This window comes from Melanostigma gelatinosum, assembly GCF_949748355.1.
Source record: "Melanostigma gelatinosum genome assembly, chromosome: 3".
In the NCBI taxonomy this organism is placed as follows: Eukaryota; Metazoa; Chordata; class Actinopteri; order Perciformes; family Zoarcidae; genus Melanostigma; species Melanostigma gelatinosum.
In genome coordinates, this window is record NC_136636.1 from 15,241,808 (window position 1) to 15,265,282 (window position 23,475).

The 23,475-nt window shown below is 42.9% G+C and overlaps 2 protein-coding genes and 1 long non-coding RNA gene across 6 annotated transcripts in view; 2 read left to right on the plus strand and 1 right to left on the minus strand.

The window, feature by feature from the left end:
• Positions 1-148: 148 nt before the first annotated feature.
• LOC306775313 lies at positions 149-1,332 on the minus strand. The gene is made up of 3 exons (XR_013771871.1): positions 1,082-1,332; positions 758-887; positions 149-489 (listed from the first exon to the last, which is right to left on the minus strand). It is a non-coding gene; the product is annotated as an uncharacterized lncRNA (long non-coding RNA).
• Positions 863-7,290, plus strand: LOC306775311 (aminoacylase-1-like). 4 transcript variants are annotated; one of them, XM_079265647.1, is made up of 15 exons: positions 863-941; positions 1,920-2,067; positions 3,024-3,088; positions 3,211-3,315; positions 3,409-3,503; positions 3,666-3,742; positions 4,265-4,354; positions 4,576-4,632; positions 4,746-4,819; positions 4,923-4,972; positions 5,824-5,968; positions 6,121-6,189; positions 6,270-6,349; positions 6,606-6,666; positions 6,767-7,290. In XM_079265647.1, exons 2-15 carry the CDS (start codon positions 1,941-1,943, stop codon positions 6,929-6,931), a joined length of 1,260 nt encoding a protein of 419 aa, XP_079121773.1. In that variant the 5' UTR covers positions 863-941; positions 1,920-1,940; the 3' UTR covers positions 6,932-7,290. The 4 variants fall into 4 exon arrangements, with proteins under 4 accessions (XP_079121773.1, XP_079121770.1, XP_079121772.1 ...); XM_079265644.1 differs by lacking the exon at positions 863-941 and adding an exon at positions 1,460-1,552; XM_079265646.1 differs by lacking the exon at positions 863-941 and adding an exon at positions 1,672-1,794.
• A 6,964-nt stretch (positions 7,291-14,254) lies between these two features.
• The window catches only part of LOC306797820 (voltage-dependent calcium channel subunit alpha-2/delta-2-like), a gene marked incomplete at its 5' end in the record, with an annotated part of 32,185 nt that continues 22,964 nt past the window's right edge, over positions 14,255-23,475 (plus strand). The window contains one exon of the mRNA XM_079297257.1: positions 14,255-14,370. Coding sequence (XP_079153383.1) covers positions 14,255-14,370 — 116 coding nt within the window. The remainder of the gene's footprint in view (positions 14,371-23,475) is intronic.

Genomic DNA, 23,475 nt, shown 5'->3' on the forward strand with positions numbered 1-23,475 from the left:
GTGTGTTTTGTATGTCATTTGATAAAATGCCATATTTTGAGGACTCTATAGGTTATTTAGATGTATTTATATAATTTGACGGTTATTGTACTGCTAATGTTTCTGACTTTTGGGAAAGTTCTCGGGAGTTAGCTTGGTCCCCCTTTGTCTTGAAGTGAGAAAACACGACCAAATACAGAAGCGCTGCAGAGCCCAGACGTGAATGTGTTTTCTAAAGTTGCAGTGCGTTGAGCTCTCAAGGTAACCATATATTTTACTCCTTTTGTGCAATGAATGAATACAAGTTTAGAAAGGAGGAGGAGCACACAGAGCAGGGGAAAATATAGATACCGAAATAAGTATTTGCATTTCAAACAAACACACTGCCCACATTGGCATTCAATAACTACTTGTTGGAGAAGGTGACCAGCAGGAGGCGTAGTGTCGCGTTGGTGAACTGACGGGGTTGACCTCTTCATGCTCCTCAAAGACCCTTCACAGCAAGGTTCACTCCATGAAACACACAATGCCAAGAATTTTATGACGACTTGACAGAAAAAATGTCAATGTTTGTCATTGTTTGCCTGTTTATACAATGTTATTATGTGTTAACGCCAGTGATCCATGAATTATGTTAAATATATGATACTTTAATGTAGAACATAAAACTGAAAATTATTGGAGACACGAAGGGAAATTCTTCCCTAATTTATATCAAACGCAACTAAAACAATTGTCACTTTTATATCAATCAACGAATGAATGAGATGATTCTTACACATCTGGGACAATGTTGCATCCACAAAAGAAATCCTTTGATGTCCACACCAGCACACTCAAAATGCAGCCAATTTTTGCAAGTTGAGCATTGAACCCATTGGTAGTTCTTTATGTGGTCATGGAAAACCCTATGAAAAAACAGAGGTGGGACAACTTCCAATATTCCACAATCATTTCATCAGGTTCGTCAATTGCAAATATTCCAAAATGTATTTTCCCTCGAATCATAAGTTACTTACATAAAACTGAACTTTTCACTGTGTTGTGTGTGAAGTGCCATATAAATAAAATAGAGTTGAGTTGCCAATCATGTTGCACATACCTGGTTGTCCCAGTTGCTCGCTGGAACAAACATGACTTTTTTTTGGGCAACAAGTACCAATTGAAGTTAGCCCGCAATTAGCTTGTTGACAAAAACGAGTGGCCATACCATTATAAATCGGCCTTTTTTTAATAAACTAATTACAACTACCAACAGTCATGCCTTCAATGACCTTAATGTTTGGTCACATAATGTCAAATAACGACAAATAAAGGCTAAACTACCGCGGAATCCGCTCCGAAATGCTGGCAGCTGCCACAAGATGCTAGTGGCAGCTGCCACATACAGTGGCAATCACTTCCTGTTGCAAGCCCAGCTGCCGGGTCGTGGCAGCTGAGCTTGCAACAGGAAGTGCCTGTACTAGCTGCCGCTGCCACGATTTGAGCCAGCTCCTACTGCAACAGGAAGTGCCTCTACTAGCTGCCGCTGCCGCGATTTGAGCTTGCCCTTTCTCCAAGAGGAGAGCGCCGGGTGAGTATTGTGATAACTTCATACGATTGAATAGATCTAACGTTATTTGCTGTCCTGTAATCCATGTTTACTACCAGGAGGTCTGGTCAGTTCACCAACATAACGGTTAAGGCGCAGTCACAGCATCTTCTACAACTAAAGAGAGAAGAAGAAGTTAACTAGCGACGAGGTTAGCTTGCTGATTTAGCAAATAATTGGTCGTCCCAGCTTTATAACGGTAATGTCACAGGCTTCCTGGCCCGGTGAGTGAGACAGCACTAACTATAGCTAGCTGCTCTGACAGATACCGGACACAGTTATATGTCTCACTCGATCCTTGCATGTTGGTTGTTATATTTATTGTTATGTAACATCTGTGTGTCCTCAGAGGAGTTCAATAAATCACACCATGCTGCCTGACAAGGATGGTCCAGGTGCTGGAGGCGGACACAGCTCTGCTGGGGCAGAGGATCTCTCTGTGAGTCTGTTCAGAGAGTACCTCCGTGTCAAAACGGTGCACCCGGAGCCTGATTATGGTGCGAGAGCTTCATCACAACACACTGACACTGAGCCATTGGAAAGGTCTTTTTTTGGGGGGATTTCTGTCATGTATGAACCCTATTTGTTGGGATCATCTGTTGTTACTTTAAATATTATTATATATCACTTTACACAGTCATAGTTATTTTATAGACGTATTTAAAAGAAACCGGCGTCAAAGTCCATTTCTTATCTGCGTCAGTTAGATATTAAAGGAGCTGTAATGAGGTCATTTCTAGGTTCATTCTTGTATTTTGGGTTTCCACTAGAACACAATTACATGCTTTAAAGTTTTTTTAAAACTTGAGAATTTGTTTTCATACTGTTTGTCTAAATATACCTTACATATATTTACAATGTTTCCTCTTTAGACGGCAAAATTGTCTGTATATTGTATAGTTGTGACACCACAACCGTTTAAGGCCACAGTGTGTGAATATATGGGCCGTGTGTTTTTCTCCCTGAATGTAGCGTTTCAGTACTCAAACTGTATTCCTATAGCAGCCCATAGACCTGCTTTATCATGTCACAAACTGTAGCCCTGACCAAAAAGAATGGCTTTGCACATAGTGGCAGCTGTGATTGTTTTGTCTGCAGGAGGCCTGGCCTCACTCTTCATGATGGACCTCAAACCCATTTGTGTTGGTTCAGTTTAATTTCCGTGACCATCAGGAGGTACAGCATCATCCCTCTGACCTGGGAAAATTTGGGATCCCAGAGTAGTGAGGGTTAGGAGAGTGGCCGGCTAGAGGACTGCACACATTAATCTGAAAGTGGCAGACAATGGTTAGGTATTAAGAGAAAGCTTTTGGTTTTTCTGTGACCAACAGAGTCCAACAGTATTGCCACAGCTAGCAACAGCAGGACTTATGACTGTCTAGTGTTCTGAGAGGTTTTACACAAGTATTAATATTGAAACAGATTGTTCTGCTATCTGTTTATTCATTTATAGACGCTGCTCTTCGTTTCCTGGACAGAATAGCAGAGGAGCTTGAGCTACCTGTGAGAAAGATCGAGGTGTGTGTCAGTGTATAATATAATCATACAATTCATTTGTGTACATGGTGTAAAGACAGTACAAAAATAGGTAATACTTCTTCTGAAAGGAAACAGTTGTCTGTTATTCTCTCTCCGTGTAGGTTTGGCCAGGCAGAGTTGTGACCATCATGACGTGGGAAGGAACCAGCCCGACCTTAAAATCCATTTTACTGAATTCCCACACAGACGTCGTACCTGTTTTCCAGGTACGGCATCTGTCTCTGTTTACGGCGTTACAATCCTGTTATTATTTCTAATAGACATGAAAAAAATGGATTTGATATCAATCTTTTCTCCAGGAACATTGGAAATACGATGCTTTCAGTGCTTTCAAAGATGCAGAGGGCAACATTTTTGCCCGGGGATCACAGGACATGAAATGTGTAACTATACAGTGGGTATAAACTGCCTTGATAACTTGTTGATGTGAACAGGATTTGTACTCTTAGTGTTGTTTTGATCTTCATTTCATCTCCCTTCACCTGCATACTGTCAATCCAGACTCCAGTTCTTATTGGTGTCGTAACTCTGCGGTGTCTTCCTTTGTTCCCTGCAGGTACATCCAGGCAGTCAGAAGACTGAAGGCAGAGGGACGGAAACTGATGCGCACTGTGCACTTAATGTTTGTTCCTGGTAAGCTCTTCGATTGCTGCCCTCCTCTTATCTGTAGATTGTTGTCAAAAGCATTCACGCACCCTCGGTCCAAGCACACCGATATATTACATGCATATTGCCGCATTAGACTTCTTCAGTGAAGACGGGCGAAGGTGTGGTCAGACTGCTGAGAGTGAGAGTGAAACTACAACGTGTTACCTGGTAGTGTGATCACGTACATCACGGATATCAAACATGCTCGAGGAATAACTTCCTCCATTCTCATGAACGTGATATCTCGAGAGCAAGTTGATGTCTGAAGTGTGACCTTTTTACGACTTGTAAGAATCGGTAAAGACAGTAAATTACCTTTTCCATTTGGATTCCTCCACTACAGACATATCAAATCTGTATTTAATATCCTATATTGCTGATGAGGCTGTTGGAACTTGTAGTATTATTCTGTCTATTTACCATGTAAAGCCTTTTGTTTCAAGTCTGCAAAACTATAAGTAGAAAATACAAACATGGAAACTAAAATGTGATCGTCTTTCTTTTTAGATGAAGAAGTTGGAGGTCACAAGGGAATGGAAACATTTGTGAAGCATCCGGAGTTCCAAAAATTAAACATTGGCTTTGCGCTTGATGAAGGTAAATAAATAACTGTTTTTCAACATCTTCTTTCAAAAGTTAATGAATAAGAACCTGAACACTGAAGGTCACTCAGTTGCTTCACACGTTGAAACCAGGTCCATCATATCAGTAATCTGATAATTGTCCATACCGAGACGAGCCTGAATAGCGGTGTTTGATACAGAGCAGTTGTTTTGATGCACTAGACTAATGTTCACCGTGTTTTATTTGTTCTATAGGTCTGGCAAACCCTGGCGAGGCCTTCACTGTGTTTTATGGAGAGAGGAACCCCTGGTGTGAGTGTAACATATTACCTTCAAGAATACACCATTTTAACAGATTACAGGATTTTAGAAGGATGATAAAGTCAATCTTGAATCAAGCAGAATGACTTCTGTCTTCTTTCCAGGGATTACAGTCCACTGCCCCGGCAGTCCGGGTCATGGGTCTAGGTTTGTGGAGAACACAGCTGCTGAGAAGATGGTAAGTTTCAACACAATGCAACCAAACTGTTAAATCCTAAAAACCTGTAGTGCAAGGACTGAGAACGACCATGTGAGTGACCATACGGCCTTATTCTTCTCAGCGCCAAGTCATAAACTCCTTCCTGGACTTCAGAGAGAAGGAGAAACACAGGTGAGATTGATCTGTTTACATCCAATGTTTATGGACACTAGGACTGACCCTCCAGCCAAATAATTAAACAATAGTAACTCGTTGAAAGTTAAGGCAAATAGATGCGTTTTGGGTTTGAGGCCTCCACAGAATCAGGTGGCCGTATGAAAACTATAATACTCACAGAAATGAAAGCCCTGTAAAATAAAATGTGAACTTGCATAATTACAAGATGAGACGTCCCTGTACAGTAAACGACTAACCAGTTCAAAACCTTTCATAGAATCAGGAAGCTATTTGTGGAGTTCCACTTCATTTCTCAGTGTCGATATTCTGTTAATGGTTTTTTTGCACAGGTGGCAGGTCATTGTCTCAGTCCATAAATCAGGACTTCTTGGAATGTGGCATTTTGAATGTACACATGGTTCATTAAAACATCCCAGTAGGATACCTTGGAAATGATGAACTCAACACAACTAACTAAGCTCTCGCTGAAATACCAGTTTTACAACATTTCCTCTGTATTCCCTATAATTAGTACCAAATTACATAATGCTCTGCAGGAAACTTTCAAGGGAATTATTACAAAAGCATGTAAAGAAATTATAAAACATTTCATGAATCTGGCCCCTGGTCAAAATGCTAATCAGCCGTTATGTGTTGTGTTTGTGTCCCAGAGACAGAAATGAATATGAGAGGAAACGGTGAATTGCTAATTCGTTCTTTGGTACAAAGAGTTATGATGTAAACAGATTTGATGTAGATTTCTTTGATTAAAAGTCAAGTTCATTTTTAGTGTTGGCCTTTCAAAAATGCAATTCTACTTTACATTACATTACTGCGGTGTGTGTGTGTGTGCGTGTGTTTTTCAGGCTAAATACCAGTGAGTGTTTCACGCTTGGTGATGTCACCACTGTCAATATGACCATGGTCAAAGGAGGCGTGGCCTACAACGTCATCCCAGCTGAAATGGACGTCAGTTTTGACCTAAGAATACCACCGAAAGTAAATCTACAGGTGTGTACACGTGTGTGTCTGTATGAGTGAGTTTGTGTCTGTGTTACTCATCTACACACGCAGACATCTAGTATACAGGCAGATGTGTTGGTATGAAATGACTTAATAACTCCAAACTAACCTGATTATTATTATTATTATTATCCTCCCAGGAGTTTGAAAGACAGATCAAAGAGTGGTGTAAAGAAGCAGGAGAAGATGTCACTTACGAATTTGCTCAGGTCAGTTCACTACAGTTATAAAAGTGCTGTTGCCTTGCTCCTGTTGTCAAACAGCTTAAATTAGCTGCCGTCCACTGCAGAAACATATGAACCAAACGGTGACTTCTACAGCCGAGAATGATCCTTGGTGGAGCGCCTTCACTGCAGCCTGCAAGGCAATGTGAGTACACTGTACACACTAATGCACAATCTGTATGTGGTTCCACCGTTTCTTTTGCACGTTGACTTTCTTTTTACATTCTACTGGAAATGTTTATAGGACCTATATGGTCATGCCTGTCCAACATAGGCTGTGGCAGTTTTAGGATATGTTTTGGAAATGTTTATCCAGATAATTAAAGCTGACAAAAGGTACTCTAGGACTGCACTGAATCTGCCCTTGTATCATAAAAACTATGTCAATACCTCCTCTGTAGGAACTTGACTCTGGAAAAGGAGATATTTCCAGCTGCCACAGACAGCCGTTTCATCCGAGCAGTGAGTATAAATTCATTCACTCTTGACTTTTTCTTCTTTAATTTCGCTGTTCCACTCCTTCAGTGCTGTGGCTAATAATAGGTTTGTTTGTTGAACCTAGGTGGGCATCCCTGCTATCGGCTTTTCACCAATGAACCGGACACCGATCCTGCTGCACGATCACAACGAGTACCTGAATGAGCGAGTCTTCCTGAAAGGCATCAGCGTGTTCGAGAGGCTCATCTCAGCTCTTGCTAGTGTTCCTGCCTTTCCTGAAGAGGCTTAGAGGAGTCTTAATGTTAATCCTCTCAAAAAACCTATTTCGCTGATGACCTGAATATTTAACTTGACATTTTTGCAGAGATTACCAAAGAATAATAACACGCGTATCATTAAGCCAAACTGAGCACTTAGCCTTTGGTACAATTGATTATTTGTTTTTGATGATTCTCAGGATATAGGCACAGTCGGTTTTGCATTACAGTTTTTTAACATACTTACTGTATGTCAACATTGTTGATTGAGTGTGCCTGTGTGTGTGTGTGTGTACACAGTCTTAAAGATATATCACCTGTTGTGTATACAATGTTTTCCATTCGTACTAAAATATGAAGATGACTTTGATTAAACATCATTTAATTGCCACTTTTTAAATTTAGCTTGATTTTATGATTACACATATGTCATTTTATTTAACAAACAAATTTAATTCATATATTTGTTCATTTCTTTCATGTTCATATTTTCTGATGCCACACTGACGAGCAATTTAAAAGGCCATTGAATGAGCAGCAGGATTAGAGCTGTGTATGGAGGAAGATGTCGGACTGCCTACGGCTTTTAACCTCCAAAAAAACATCTGCTTCAAGGACAGGCAGGCAATACACTTTACCATAACTACATCAATACAAAATGTCCAAACATCAGTTAATGTCTTAATATATATAAATATATATGTCTTCTCTTCTAACAGATGCATTAACATAAAGTTTGATACAGACATTTATCATCAATTATAATCACTTTGGCGACCCCCTTACTTTTCTTCTAGCATCATTATCTGGCCCAAATTCTAATTTCTTTAATACATCGATTTATATTCAGAGTCCTGCAGAACTAACAACATTCCCATCGGCGTCAGCTGTAGCCTACTTTTAGTATTTAGCAAATGTTAGCATGCTTACACGCTAAACTATGATTTTGAACTTTGAAACGTATACATGCTAAACATCAGCATGCTGCAATGGCATTGTGAGCATATTAGCATGTTGATGTTCAAGCACTGCCTGTTTCACAGAGCCTCTAGCATTTATTGTATTATACGTATATACCCTGTATATGTATATATTTATTGTCTGTCTTGTCATACTAATGTTAAAACAGTCAAATATCTCATTAAGTATAATACATTTCTTATTGCTCTGACAGATAAACCACAATAATTGCATTTTAACATCTATTACAACAAGACAAAGTCTAAATGAGCCTGCTGTCACTGTCACTGCTTTGCCAGCCGAGCTACATTTCTACAGCAAATCACCTAAACGAAATGTTATTTGCTTTTATTCGAGAGAATCTGCCTTAGATTATGTATCTAAAATGGAGAATTGCAGTAAACAAGGATGTTGTGAAGATACAATAAGGGAAATAACAAATTAAACATCTATTTCCGTATGTAGTGCTGTTAACATGAGGCAAAGGTCGGTCTCATCTACAGTTTAGCTCCCTTTGGAGTTGTCGTCCAATTAACAGCGTATGGTTCTCCAAGGGGGACTGGCAGGAAGACTGTGCAGTCAGTAATTAGTCTTCCCTCTCCCCAGGACATGACAGCAGTATTAGCACATGGGGCCATCAGGGAGACGACGAAAAGCTGAACCCACATCCTTCCTCCCAGAGGGGGCAGGAATAGGTGCAGTCATCCTGTCGGTTGAGCCGGCGAGCATTTGAATGCCTGGCTGCAGAAAAACAGAGATGCTGTTACACAGTTTATTGAAGAACAGTTCCAAATCTCACCGTTTCAGGAAAGCTTTTCATGAATTTGGCACAACATAAGCATTTCCACTGCAACAATTGCAGCCAGGTCCCTCTGGTTTGATACTTTGACAGTAGCTTCGTCTTACTCTCGCTCCTACAATCAAGGGTTTGGTTTAGATTCATAACGGCAAATCTAAGGCGAGGTGAGGTGAGGTGAGATGAGGTGAGGTGGGGATTCAAGTCTCGGTCAAGCAGGGGGCTTACACACATGGGGAGATTTAACCTGGCTCCTGCAGTCTCTTTACATACACCCTGCTGTGGTTTTATCAGCATCAATATTATAATATACAAACAAACAGCTCTCAAAGACATATTGCAATTAGGGGACTGACTTGCGCCTGTCATGGATGTGACCTGTAAAAGAGGGATGAAATGAAGAGGTAAGAAAGCCCAGGCTGAGGGAGAAAACGTGTACATCCTTTACACTAAATCAAATATATATTACCATAGAAAGAAAGTCGGACAGTTTCTTTAAATCAACAAAATCAAGCTCCATTTCACTGTCCTTACAGCAGCTTCATTTTACATCTTCGACATCACTGTTGAGTCTCAGCTGGCTGTTTTTCTTGTTTCTGGGGAGAGCTGTTTATATTCACAGATGCTGCAGTGAAAAGTAGAACATGCATACTGTAACTCTTTCATCTGAATGCCATTTCTCTTACTGTGCTCTCCCGCTGTGCAACTATCTTCTGAGGGAAATTACAGCCAAATCGTTTTGTGATGTCCACAACATTTATTGTAGACCGTCACATATTGTTCTACACACTGTGGCCATGTGTTTACTTTACACTTTGAGGCATATTGGTGATTTTGGGCTTTAATTATAATGAAACCGACTTGACTATTGACTTTATTATTCATTTGTCTCCATAAATTCTTCAATCTCCTAAAATAATTGAACACACTCATATCATGTATTTATGTTATAATGCAAAAAGGTGTGCACATCCCATCTTATATTTAGACAAGAAATAACCAATCACACGCTCCTAGAACCATACTGGACTGAAAAGCAATGTACTGCATATGCACTTATGCATTCACTTTAAATAGACACATTTTTCTCATCTGGGGCTTCATAATTTAGTACTTTACTAAGGGCAGTTGATCGCTTTGTGTTTGTTCATCCAGCCTTGTGAGTAATTAAACTGTTTTCTCATTTTGTTACAATCAAGAGTCAATCAGTTGCATCCATGGACGTCTGAATCATTTAGTTGTTTTGCTTCTCTATCATTCTGCAGGACTGCTGCTGGTTCAATTGAACCTCAACATATGTTGTTCACAGTGGAGATGAATAACTCCTGTTCAAAGATTCCCTGCACAGATATGGGACAAAATGGCAACAAATACAAAATATTAAAAACATCGTACCTGTTATATTTTCTAAAAGCAGAGCTATTCTATTGTCAAATTCATTTCAATTACTAACTGCATTTTAATTTAAAGTTGCTATAGTGTCAGTATTTTTTTTCACACCTGTGAAAACATATTAGATTGGATTTAGTTGGCAGATAACCAAATCAAAATAAAGGACTGATCCGCAGGAGAAGAAATGTGAACAAGAAATCTCTACTTCCGCTCTGTGAAGTGATTGTTAAATTTCTTGTTGTAAAATCAAACACAGTGGCGGGCGGTGCATTTTATACCTGGGCCTTCACTGCTGTCCTGCAGCTGAAATACCACCTTATAACCACATTGTGGCACCACGGCTCATTTTTAAGGCTGTAACTATGTACGTCCGGTAGGAGTCGCTCAAGCATTTAGAGAATGCAAAAGCCTAAATTCAGGAAAATATAATGTTCTCAGCTGGTCTGGCTGTGGGATCCACTGTCATTCCTTAACAACAAGCCTCGACCCAAAGAGATTATCATAGAATTTTACTTTCACAAGTTGAATGCTGAATGTACTGCTCTGCAGTGTCTTTCCTCGTCTCAGCACTCTCTGTCATGGTGCAGCGCAACTCAGTCAGAATGCATTTTGATTGGCTGAGCTGCATCACGTGATGTGATTCACTACCCATCAGCCCCTGCTGGCTGTTAAATTTCATTTCACGATAGTCACGTGCTCGCCCACTGACCAATCACAGCACACTCTGCAACTAGCGGGAAAGCTACAGATGAACACTGAGCTGCACGTAATGCTGACGTCATTATAGGCCGGCTAGCAGGCGCTGACACGTCAAAGAATACGCCCAACATGTCAAACTAAAGATCTGATTGGTTGAAGAATATGACAATCAACAATATCGTCCCCATTTACTTTAATCTGCACTGGCTGCAGGTGAGAGTCTGCAGGCCTCTGGCTCTGTTCTTACCTAGAGACACAGAGGTGAGATCTGATTGGATAAAAGCTCTACTTAAAAATAAGCTGCACTGGAAGCAGAGCAACTGAGGAAGACAGTAGCTGTGCAATGAGAAAATAAGACAATGGGGAAAATATTTGTATAAATTATAATACATGTAGTGTATTTAAGAACAATTATTAATTATAAAATAGATATTTAAAAAAAATATATATATATATAGCTTTGTGATTCAGGCCAGCAGAGAAGGCCTTGCAGGCCCTGACGGCCCGCCACTGGTCAAAGAGGCTCTAGCTAGAAAGGCCCTTCCAATAACCCATCATAGACATCTGAAACATGTCAAGGGGCCCCGATTACACATGCCTTTTTTGGTAAAGGGTCACAAACAAAGTATGATATAACTGGTGATGTCTTCAACAATGCATTGTATTCTATAAATGTATCATATCATTTTTAAAGGTAAACTCTCGATATGAAAAGTAACTCTATTAATTGAATTACCAAAATCAGGTTTATACTGAACACGTGACTTCTGAGGCCCCTGGGGGGCCGGTGTGTGATGCATCCTTGAGGCAGAGTGAAACAGCAGTAGGACACCTTCTTCATCTTGTTGCATTCAGAGACCCTTTAGTACTTTAGCTGTTGCATCCTCCAAGCCTACAGAAGAACAGCGGCCAGTCTTGTATAAAAAAACTAAATGTATGCTGCTGATAAAGCCCACGTGGCTCTGCAGAGATAAATAAAGCCTAAACTAGATTCTTCTTCTGCTCCGCTGTTGCCTGGTGAGCGTGAACGCGCTTTGCTCTCCATGCGCTGCTGATGAGAGCGAGAGAGAGAGAGACTGTCGTGGACGCGCCGGCCTGTGTGTGTGTGTGTGTGTGTGTGTGTGTGTGTGTTGGTGTTGGGTTGTGTTGGTGGTGTATATGTGGGAGCAGGAGGAGAGACTCTGCAGTGTCTTGGCAGCTGCATTCGAGCATCTCGGTCCGTGTACGTGTTGGTCATTTGTTTTACCGTTAATTCGGAAAAACCAAAATACGGAAATACCATGGTATTCTCGTTTTTCGTTTCAAACCAAGAACGGGAAAACGGAAATGGTCGGTCGTATTTCCGTTTTTCGTTCTGAATTCAAAAACGGAAAAACCAAGAACCAAAGGACCCCAAGGTCCTTGTACGTTTTAGTCATCCGTTTTACCGTTCAGTCAGAAATACGGAAATACGGAAATACCATGGTATTCTCGTTTTTCGTTTTTGCAAATCACTTTTTTGTAGCTCAGAGCCCTCATCTGTGTGCTCCACACACCACACCTCCCAAACACCACCACCTCCCCCTCTGTCCCCCCTGGTGAGCTGCATGGACTCGGAGCCCTCCACTTCAAAGGGCTCTGCCACCACCGACACTATGACCCCCCTCCCCCCCCTCTCTGTGACTGGCCAGGTGAGAAGACAGCTGGAGAGACTCCACCACGGCAAGGCTGCGGGACCTGATGGCATCAGCCCCAGGGCCCTGAAGACCTGCGCCAGCAGGAGGAAGTCCCGGTGCTGTGGAAGACGTCGTGCCTGGTTCCTGTACCGAAGAAGACGACACCATCTGGCCTCAATGACTACCGACCAGTTGCCCTCACATCTCATGTGATGAAGGTGCTGGAGAGGCTGGTCTTGGCCCACCTCCGGCCGCAGGTGAACTCCTCACTGGACCCTCTGCCGTTTGCATACCAGCCTCATGTGGGGGTGGACGACGCCATCATCTACCTGCTGCAACGAGCTCAGCTCCTGGATGGATCCGGTGGCTCTGTGAGAATCACTTTCTTTGATTTCTCCAGTGCATTCAACACCATCCAACCAGTGCTGCTGAGTGAGAAGCTGTGGGAGGTGGGGGTGAACGCGTCCACCGTCTCCTGGATCACTGACTACCTCACAGCAGACCACAGTTTGTCCGACTGGGCCGTGTGCCGTCTGATGGGGTGGTCAGTGATACTTGAGCCCCACAGGGAACTGTTCTGTCTCCCTTCCTGGTCGGGTGTGTAAGGGACGGACGGGAGGAGGAGTACAGGGCAGTAGTGGAGGACTTTGTGGAGTGGGCCGGTATAAATCACCTGCTTCTGAACGTGGCCAAGGCCAGAGAGATGGTGGTCGATTTCAGGAGGAAGACGACGACTCCACAACCGCTGAGAGTTCAGGGAGAGGATGTGGACATGGTGAAGGAGTACAAGTACCTGGGTGTCTCCATCGACAGCAGACTGAACTGGAAGAACAACATCAACGCTGTGTACAAGAAGGTGATGAGTCGACTCTTTTTCTTGAGGAAACTTCGATCCTTCAACGTGTGCAGCAAGATGTTGGAGATGTTCTACAGTCTGTTGTGGCCAGTGCACTGTACTTCTCCGTAGTCTGCTGGGGGAGCAGCATTGGAGCCGGAGACACCAACAGACTGAACAAACTAGTTGAGAAGGCCGGCTCCATCATTGGCTGCAAACAAGACAATCTGGAAGAGGTGGTGCATGGAGAGGAGGACACTGAAGAAACTATGATCCATACTGGATAACCCGGACCAGCCTCTCCACCACCTCCTGCAGGGACAGACTGATGCAGCTCCACTGTCACAAGGACAGATACAGGAGAACATTCCTGCCTTCTGTCATTAGACTTTGTAATAAATCACCTCTGGCCAGATCATCCTCCACATACACACTGATACACTGTTGTTTGCTGGGGTTGACTTTTGCACTACTGTTATTCACCTAGCTAGTTCATTTAACACTTTTCTATTTCATTGTATATACTGTGCATTTTAGTTGTTCTTTCGGGTGACCTGCTGTGCTCTGCGTCTCGTTTTAAAGGAAAAAATAAAAAAGTGATAAAACGGATGACTAAAACGTACACGGACCTTGGGGGACTTTGGTTCTTGGTTTTTCCGTTTTTGAATTCAGAACGAAAAACGGAAATACGACCGCACATTTCCGTTTTCCCGTTCTTTGTTTAAAACGAAAAACGAGAATACCATGGTATTTCCGTATTTTGGTTTTTCCGAATTAACGGTAAAACAAATGACCAACACGTACACGGACCCATCTCCCACCGTCCACGATGCCTCCGCGGCCAATGCCCGCCTCCTCCGCGTCCGCTTGAAAACAGACACCGATATGAACTCGTCGGGGAACTGAGCCGGACGTTTTCACACGAGCTGAGCTGTGCATATGCCCCGGAGACGGTCCGGAGCGCATCATTCACGTCCAGAAAAACAAAAAGCCCCGTGACGAGAATTGTTAATGGAAAATGGCGAGAGGCAAAAGGTCTTGCAGCATCGCCTGCTTGGTATCTATCCAGATTATCTTGATTTTCAGCGCATCGTGGCCTGGAGCAGCGGGTCTCACGTTCCCACAGCAATACACGTAAGTGACGGTTATACCCTGACTGAAAAAAAACATACCGGGGCTTCTCGACGGGAGACAACTTTGGGCTTGTCCACTCAGCGATGGTGTCAATAGGCACTTGACTCTTGCATTTTCTGCTGTTATATAATTTGACAGTGTTGGCGATTGCATCAATGTAAACGTTGAGTGTCTAAAACTCAGTGCCGTGTAAGGTGTAGTCCACATATATGGACATTCACATTTCGGTGTCTCAGTTAAGCAGAACCTCGTTAATAATGTTGCCTCTCAATTTACATATGAAGAGTTATTGCCTTTAGATTATCTGAACATTGAAAGCCTTTGATCTATTTGGCATATTGCCTCAAATCAGATGTCTGTTAATAATGCAGAATGACTCTTATTACTCTGTTTTTTTATTTTGTTTAAAAAAAAAGGAAGATATTTTCCTTTACTTTAAAGTCAGTGAAATTCTAGATGATGCTGGTCGTGGCTTGTATTCGTTAAAGCAGTCAGAGGCTCGTGGTATTTGACAGGTATCAACATTAAATTTGTGCAGTTGTGAAACTGAAAAGGTTTTTTTTTTTTTTAGCTCTCTTCCTGCTGTTCTTGTGCGCCAGTATAGATTTTTCCATTCAGGCATCCAAGTTGTTGTTTTGTAAAAACACTCGCCTCTCTAGCAACCTCCTGAGACAATAAACATTGCAGTAATATCTTCTACTGCATGTCCAGTTCTACTAGTAGGCCTACCATGTTAAGATAGGTGGGGTTTTACTGTGCCTTTCTCCTAAATCGTCTTTCTATTTCAATCAATCCCGAGCTTAGTTGTTAATTGTTAACCTTTAACCCGTTGCTGTTAAGTACAGCTGACACTTAACTTGAGACTACACATATCTGGGCCCACCTCCAGGCTCTGCAATCAGGCTGCTTTGGAGGGAGGAACAGGCCAGATGGTCCACTCATCTTCGGGGCAGACGTTGAGGGATTTCTATCCAATCACAACTGGAGATTCGTGCTGTATTTACCAATTAGGAACGAGGTCTATGACTCAGGGAGGTGTGTGTGTGTGTGTGTGTGTGTGTATGTGAGTGTTTTGTGATGAATTGGGTTATTTGGGTATAGCCGTTGCTTTCACGACCTCCTCCTCATCATTTCTGCTGATTTTTCTGCTGAGTGCTCTGAAACGGCTACATAGCCCTCTGCCCTGGGTCTCTTCATGTAAGCTAAATGAAGCAGAATCACTACGCTGAAGAATAGCATCTCTTTCCAATTAAGAATTAATACTGCAGCAGTGAAGATTTATTCTCCCTCGCCCTCCCTCGCTTCGCCCTTTTCACTCCCGCCCTTTCTGTCTTGACTCTGTCTGTTGACAGATAGAGAGATGGATATCTATGTAGATGGATGGATAGATAGATAGATAGCAACCCTCTCTCCTACCAAATATGTTTATATGACTACTTAATGGCTTTCCAAGTACATTATGGAGGAAATGTAATTGCTGCCTGGATTAGATTTACTGGAAATGTTTTTTTCCTATCCAGGAAGTGTGACATTCATACTTCACAGAGCAGGACTTTGATAGTGGAGGTTGAGGAGTTTGCATCCTGCTTTGAACATGTATTTGTTTGATTAATGCTACCAAAACACTTGGTTAAGTTTAGGATACGATCACAGTTCTAGGGCTGCACCGAATGATTCTTTTGATTTTTTAATCAGCGATTATTCTAGTGGTTCTCTACCCTGTCAAACTTCTCCACATGATGGGCCCCATAATGACCATTGACACAATTCATTCCAACAAACCGACACGGAAAGTGCAAAGTGTGTGGAGTTTTATCAGGGAAGGAAAAATGAAAGCTGGTGATGCTCATCCAGTATCATCGAGTCGAATCTGAGATATGACAAAGGCCTGTCATGCTCTCGAGATCACTGTCAGTGTGAGCGTGAACGCCTTGTGTCTTTTATGTATTTGTGTTTGATAAATATTTAGTATTTCACATTTGCACCGCAGTAACTTGTGAGAAACAGACATGAAAAGAAACACTCTCTCTTCTAGATAATGTTACATCAAGATAATGTTCATTTGAATTAAATCTGTTTAATTTGCTCGCTTTTGTCTTCCACATGGATGCGTGAAAGAAAATGTTTCAAAACCACTGGATTAATCATTAGGAAAAGAAAACAATGGGAACTCTTCAAATGTCTTGTGGTGTGTGATCAACAGACCAAAACCCAAATGTAATCAACCTACAATAAGAGGAGCAGCAGATCCTCACATTTTGGAATTGTTGCTTCATAACTGAACTGAACTGCCGTCAATTAGTTTCCTGTTGATCGACTAATCTGTTAATCTACTAATGGCTTCAGCATGAATTTTGAATAAATGCTTACATACTGATGTTTAGTACATACAATGTTTACCATGTTAGTTTGGTGTGTTAGCATGCTAACATTTGCTACTTAACATAATGGACAGCAGAGGCGGATGGAAATGTCATTACACTTGCAGGTATTTGGTCATAAACCAAAGTTTTGGTTTACAGTAGAGATCACAATTCATCCTGAGGGGGACACAAATGTCTGAAACATTGTTGAGGCGTTTCATTGAAAACCACAAATGTGAAGCTTGTCATAGCACCAGAGGAAAATTCACAAGATTCATCCTCTGGGGGACATGACATGAGTGTCTCTCCATTTCATGGCGAACCAGATCGACAGACAGATACTGTAGATGGATGGATGAATGGATAGATAAATAGATAAATAGACAGATGGATGGACAGATAGATAGAAAGATAGATAGACATAGAGATAGATAGGTAGATATAGCACATATAGAGCTGTAAATGTCTCCCCTCTGCTTCTTATACTCCACCCATCGCTCTGCTGCTCCACCCTCTCGCTCCCTCTGCTGTAAGTGAATATGGGTCACGTCACATAGTGCTTCTCTCTGTCTCATCCCAGGGGTGTGTGAGTATAGCAGGTAACAGAGTAGAGGTTCAGCCGCTTCATCGCAGCACTGCGATACAGAGTTTTCTGACGTCCCACAGGGCTCGAGGGGAGAGGAAATGGAGCACACACTAAAAAACTTGGGTCTGTGCTTCAGCTGCACTGACTCACGCGGTTAAAAGCTGCTCTGCTGTTCTGTGCGCTAGCGTCATGTAACAAACCTGATTCATTCACACAAAGGCTCTTCACAACGCTTTGCAAGGGCAATTTAAAAGATATTGTGATGCAACGAGCTTGTTGACTCTAGTCGCTGAATTAAATATCTCCGTGTGCACTATTTATCTGTTAAGTAGAATAAAATCTACTTATGCTGCATTTTCAAAACATGAGCGCTGCGGATGGATGACGTAAGTTTATGATGCGTTTCTGCTCGCATATACTTTAACATATTTTAAATCAGCACTAACCAGGCATTAAAGGTGCAGCCAGTGATTCTGATGCAATTCACTTCTTGTCAAATCCAGCGAATATATCTCCTCACTACTAGGATGCACCGATCCAACTTTTTCAGTCACGATACTAATATTTGGTGTCGGCCGATACCAGTGTTTAATTATTAAGCTGTATGCCTCACTGTGTGGAAGAGGCTGGGATCAAAGGCAACACCAGGCCTGACTTAAACATTGGTTTCCTATTTGTAAAACAAAATTTAACAAATGAATATAAATGCATTGACTTGTTTTTTATTAAAATATTGGTATCCGATACCTGATCGGCATGTTGTCACCAATAACGGATCCAACTATTTGAGTCAGTATTGGACCGATATCCGATATAGTATTGGGCAACATACATCCGTTAAGAATCATAAATGTTTGGCTTAAATTTTGTGCCATTCAGTGAATTTGTACTCGCAAAAAATACATCTGAAAACATAATGGGATTAAAGAGCGACAGGATGAGAATAAAGTCAGACTGATTTAAATCTTTAGAATAATCCCCAAATAGCAAAGGCAAGTCCTTCCTTTTTTAATGAGAATTGTGTGAGAATCACAAGGTATTGACTCACCAATGTGTAATGTTTTGTATTTGCAAATGTATCTCTGTAGCAAGAAAGAACTGCTCAGTCATCAGTTTCATTTGATCAGCCGAGGTGGTCTTGTTGTCACTTTAACACATCGAAACATTAAGACAATTGACAATTGGTATGTATTTTTAAAAGGGCTTCATAAAAAATATTTTTCATACCTTCGCAGTTGTCAATGGGTAGAGAGATAAAAGAAAGTTCTGCCTGCTGCTGCTCTTCTTTTTCAGAGCACTCCTCACTTCACGCCTCAAGCTGAAAATACTTTTACTTTTAAATAGAGCCGTGCTTGTCAAAGACACTTCGTCGGGTCTTCTATCATATCTTCAACTGGCTTTTTAGAGCGATAGTATTGATGTTGCTGGAGTTAAGGAAAAAAAGAAATAGCTTAGATCTTTTCTGCACCACTCCTTTAACTTGGTGCTTTTCTATCCGAAAGCCAAGCACGAGCACATCTGAGGGTGGTCTCGTCACCATCAGGTCTAAAAGTCTTTCACTCATGGTCAGCTCATAATGAAATCAAAAAGTGGGGAAACAAATGATATTCAAATGAGTCTTCATTGTGAAGAGTGTCTTTCTATAGATCTGGACACTTGGAGACTAGATTTGTGTCTTGTCTAATTCTAGAAACAAGCCCAACAAGACTTTGATCTGCGATGTTGTCTCTACTGGGAGCTGAGTCATTGATAATCAATCGACCCTCGGGGCACTTACAGGATCCAAGGCCGTTCTCTGGGTGTGGAGATTTATTTCCTGGTTTTAACTAATTCAGGTATAAGTGCAAATAATTGTTTTTAAATGTCTTCTTCAACCCATTTGCCAGGCTGAGCATCAGGATCCCATGTCCAGCCAGTGGATGGAGGTTGAACTGGTGAGGCAGGTTAAGATGTGAATCGTTATTGAGACTGATCCTCAGGGTCTCTTAAGGACAGGGTGGTAAAGTCTGGGCATACGGGGAGTCTAGTTTAGTCACGTTTAGTTTTTTAATAGCATATTTTGCATCTTAAGCAATTATGTTCCCTGTGGCTTATGGCATATGCTTCAACATGGCACTGACTGTGGAAGACACCAATTCGTCTCCTGCAGGAAGCTGCTTTTGTTTTGATAGGTTGATTGTGGCTGTTGTAGGTGTGTGGAAATAAACAAGGAGTCGAGTATTCCCTTTGGCTGCACCTTGTGGCCGTTTATTTCCATCCATACAAAACATAAAACGCGTTCACTTCCTGTCACCCTTTAACCCCCTCTGTCACCAGGGTTACGCCCCTTTCCTTAAAGGGGCCCTGTGAATTCGGTCTTCCCTTACATGCCTCCCCCCAGAATTCACCAACTCCCGAGATTAGTCCCAACCATTCATGTTTGGGGGCCCGGATCAACCGACCAGCCCGACTCCGTGTCTCTGGGGCCGGAGGCAGAACCACCGTTGAAGGCCCCCTCCGGGTCCTGTCGTGCTGAGGTGGGAGGGCACGAGGCCGCCCCCGCTGTGGGGGTTAAGCCAACCGTACAGGTTGGTCCAGGTCCAGATGTGCTGGTTTAAGGCGGTCAACCGACACGTACTCCAGCTTGCCGCCCATGTCGACCTTGCAGGTTTTGTCTCCGGTCTCCAGCACCCGAAACGGCCCGACGTAGGGGGGTTGAAAGGGTCCACGCTGGCCGTCCTGGCGAACAAACTCATACTCCGCTGACCTGAGGCTGGACGGGACGTATGACTGCGGAAGGCCGTGCTGCGACGTGGGCACTGGTTTAAACAGCCTGGCTTTTTCCAGGAGCGTTTCCCGCTGCTGGGTTGCAGACCAAGGGTCTGTGACTTTGGGGATAAACTCCCCCGGGACCCGCAGTGGCTCTCCATAGACCAGCTCAGCCGATGAAGCTTGCAGATCATCTTTGGGGGCTGTCCTGAGCCCCAACATGACCCACGGGAGCCTGTCCACCCAACTGCTGTCTTTGAGGCTGGCCCGGAGAGCAGCTTTCATCGACCGGTGGAACCGCTCGCATAACCCATTAGCCTGCGGGTGGTAGGCGGTAGTGCGATGGAGCTTCACCCCTAGGCTTCCTGCAACTGCATTCCACAGCTCTGATGTAAACTGTGGAAACGTCATCTGGGGCTCCAAACCTGGTGACCCAAGTCTGAATAAATGCCCGAGCCACCTCATCCGCCGTTGTTGATGACAACGGGACAGCTTCTGGCCAACGAGTGGTTCGGTCTACCATCGTCAGGAGATGTGTGAACCCACGGGATGGGGGCAAAGGTCCTACCAAGTCCACATTCACATGATCGAACCTCCTTTCTGGCACCGAGAACTGTGCTAACGGGGCCTTTATGTGACGGTGCACCTTGGAGCGCTGGCACACCACACAAGTCCCGGCCCACTTCCGTATATCCTTTTTCAGCCCGTGCCAGACAAATTTTGCTGAGATCAACTTCTGAGACGCCCTCTTGCCAGGGTGGGATGCAGGCACAACGCTCCTCTGCGCCCCCGTGTCGCAGAGAAAGCGCCGCCCGGAAACGTCGTCCCGGATGAACAGCAGCCTGCCTTCCCAACCGACGCCCATGGCAGTCACTGAGCGCCGGCCCTGGCATTTCCCGTCCTGCCGAAACTGCATGGTGAATGGCACTTTGTAGCCCGTGGCCCAAACCTTGCATGGTAATAGCACAGGCCGGTAGCTCCCTGCCGTTGGCTCGCTGCTGCTGCTGCTGCGGCGACGATCGTTGTCTCCCCCGGCCACGCCGTGGCTTGGGCCGGCCTCAACGCGGCCGTGTAGCTTTGTTGGCCCGCCAGAAAAAACTTATCGGCCAACTCACGACAATCGGTAATCCTGGTGTTGGCCAAAGCGGCCCGCACCTGCAGCGGGAGCTGCTGCAGAAAAAGTTCCGTAAACAGAAACTCCGGCTCGTGTTCACCTAGCAGCGCTATCATTTTGTCCATTAGCTCCGACGGCTTGCTGTCGCCGAGGCCATTCAGAGCAAGCAACTGGCGAGCCCGTGAGAATATTTTTTGGGAAGAAGACAAACGGAACACTGAATGTGTTGTGTTGCTGACATTGTGCACTGGCCGATTCTTTTAATTATTATTTCCACGCTGTACCGAAAACCAATTGCATCGACTCTGGTCGTGTGGCCATTAAAGTGAAGAGACGTTTAAGGTTTATTGGAGTGAAAGATTGTCAAATGGTCAGTGAAGTGAAGGTGGTTTGATATTGTTGATCTGAGTTAAAATAATTAGTGAACTGGCCTATTTATCAAACAAATATTCCACCCAGATGTTGGAATCAGTTAAAGTACCGTAGTTGACATTGTTTTGGCTTAATTAGTCAGCACTAAACACTGAAACCCCACTTTTTGTGATTGGTTGGCGAAGTGGTGAACATTATACGAAAACTTGCATTAGAGAGTGCTGCGCTAAAGATGGCAGAAAACAGCTGCTGTACTTCCACCTTACAACCTCACCATTTACTTAAAATGGACGAAAACAGCTGTATGATGAAGCTTTCTAAAGTCTGAGAAAAAAAACACTGAAAAGTGAAGACAGGAAACAAAAATGTCATTTTAATTTTACTACATATTTTTATTAATGGATTATTAATGTGCTATTCATTGAATAGCACATTATTAAGCAGCCGTCTGTTGTTTGCTACCGAACGCCTGTTAATCAGTAGCAGCATGTCTCTCAACGGCAACGGAAATCTTCCTCTGCAAATATCTGTTCTCCTGACATTGTAAGAATGCAATTAGCGTGTGTTTTACGCCACCTCTTCACTTGATGTTTCCCTCTGTAAATATACGCTCTGAAAATAATGAAATTGGTCATGTAGGAAATAGATTGTGTTTCTGAAGGCGATACTAAGTCCATCCACAATAAACACAGACAGTTTAGTTTTTTGGACGTGCAGGTCTGAATGCAAAAAGTGTCTTGAAGCAAAATACACATTGCATTCGACTGGTCATCAAGCTGCTTCTTTCTTTTTCACAGTATAAGCCCTGTATTGGTTTGCATGGGCTCAGAGGGAATTAGCTGCTTCAACCACATGTGCTTGTACAGTGCTGTGTTGGAGTTGACCTTTCACAGAGTGCTGATGCTACTGTGAAATAGCCAGGTACCCAAACCTTTATCATTACAGCTTTCCCTTTTTAACAGTGGTTCCCAAAAACAAGAAATCTGTGTTGGTGCTGGCAGTCCTCCATCATCGGGTGCAGTGGTTGTTGTCTATCACTGGTGTTTCTGCTGCTGACTTTGATGTATTTGTAACACAACTGCACTGGTTCACAAGCCCAGTGTGGCGACTCGCTTTTACAAATACAGCTCGTGTTACAAAACGCTGTAATATTGTTGAGACGTAAACAAAATCGATTGGATAAAATGTTGGTTCGATGCCTGAAATAAGTTCTAAAGCTTTAGATATTTTCACTTTTCATTCTACGACATGAAATAGGTCAGCAAAGCTGCTGCACTCAAAGCTCACGTTATTTATATCTGCTGTTGAAGCTTTTACATGTCTTAAAGAAGCTAACAGGTGGCTAAATTACAAGTACGTTTGTTTATAGCCTAACGTCAGCTTTTTACTTCTGCCGATTACATTTAAGCTTCAAAAATCATTTGTTGTTATCTTGCTGAACAAAATGTGTAAAAAAACAAAACGTTTGCTTGCCACAGAGATTATTTTCTGCAATAATCCAGAATCCAATTGAAAAATGTAATTTTCTCTTTCTCGAGGGAACCAGTGCGATGCTGAATTCCACGGACGCAGCAAGCAGATGTTTGAAGCAAAAAGCCTTAATAACAACCCTGCACACAACCAAACAGCAGACAGGCACAGTGAGACACTGCTCTTCACGAGTATTGTCTTGATATTAAGCATTTTCAACATTTCATCATTTGTTGTCAGAGGCCGTTACATTCCTCAGCTCTAGAGCCACACATATGCCTCTCCTTCCTTGAAATTCCCCTGTTGTTGTTTCTCTTAACGCTCACAACACAGTGGTTGTTTTGTGTATCCTGCCTCATTAGTTGCTCTGTTTTGGGAGCTGCAAGACATTCCAGTCGCATCAAGTGATCTTGGCTGTCGCAGCAGGTCTTAAGAGCTGTTTACATACTTAG

What these genes read in the sequence shown, in the direction of transcription:
- LOC306775311 (XM_079265647.1), top strand. Translation starts at nt 1,941, where the DNA reads ATGCTGCCTGACAAGGATGGTCCAGGTGCTGGAGGCGGACACAGCTCT. An exon ending in ACGTCGTACCTGTTTTCCAG is followed by an intron (nt 3,316 to 3,408) that starts GTACGGCATCTG and finishes TCTTTTCTCCAG; the next exon opens with GAACATTGGAAATACGATGC. An exon ending in TGGCTTTGCGCTTGATGAAG is followed by an intron (nt 4,355 to 4,575) that starts GTAAATAAATAA and finishes TTTGTTCTATAG; the next exon opens with GTCTGGCAAACCCTGGCGAG.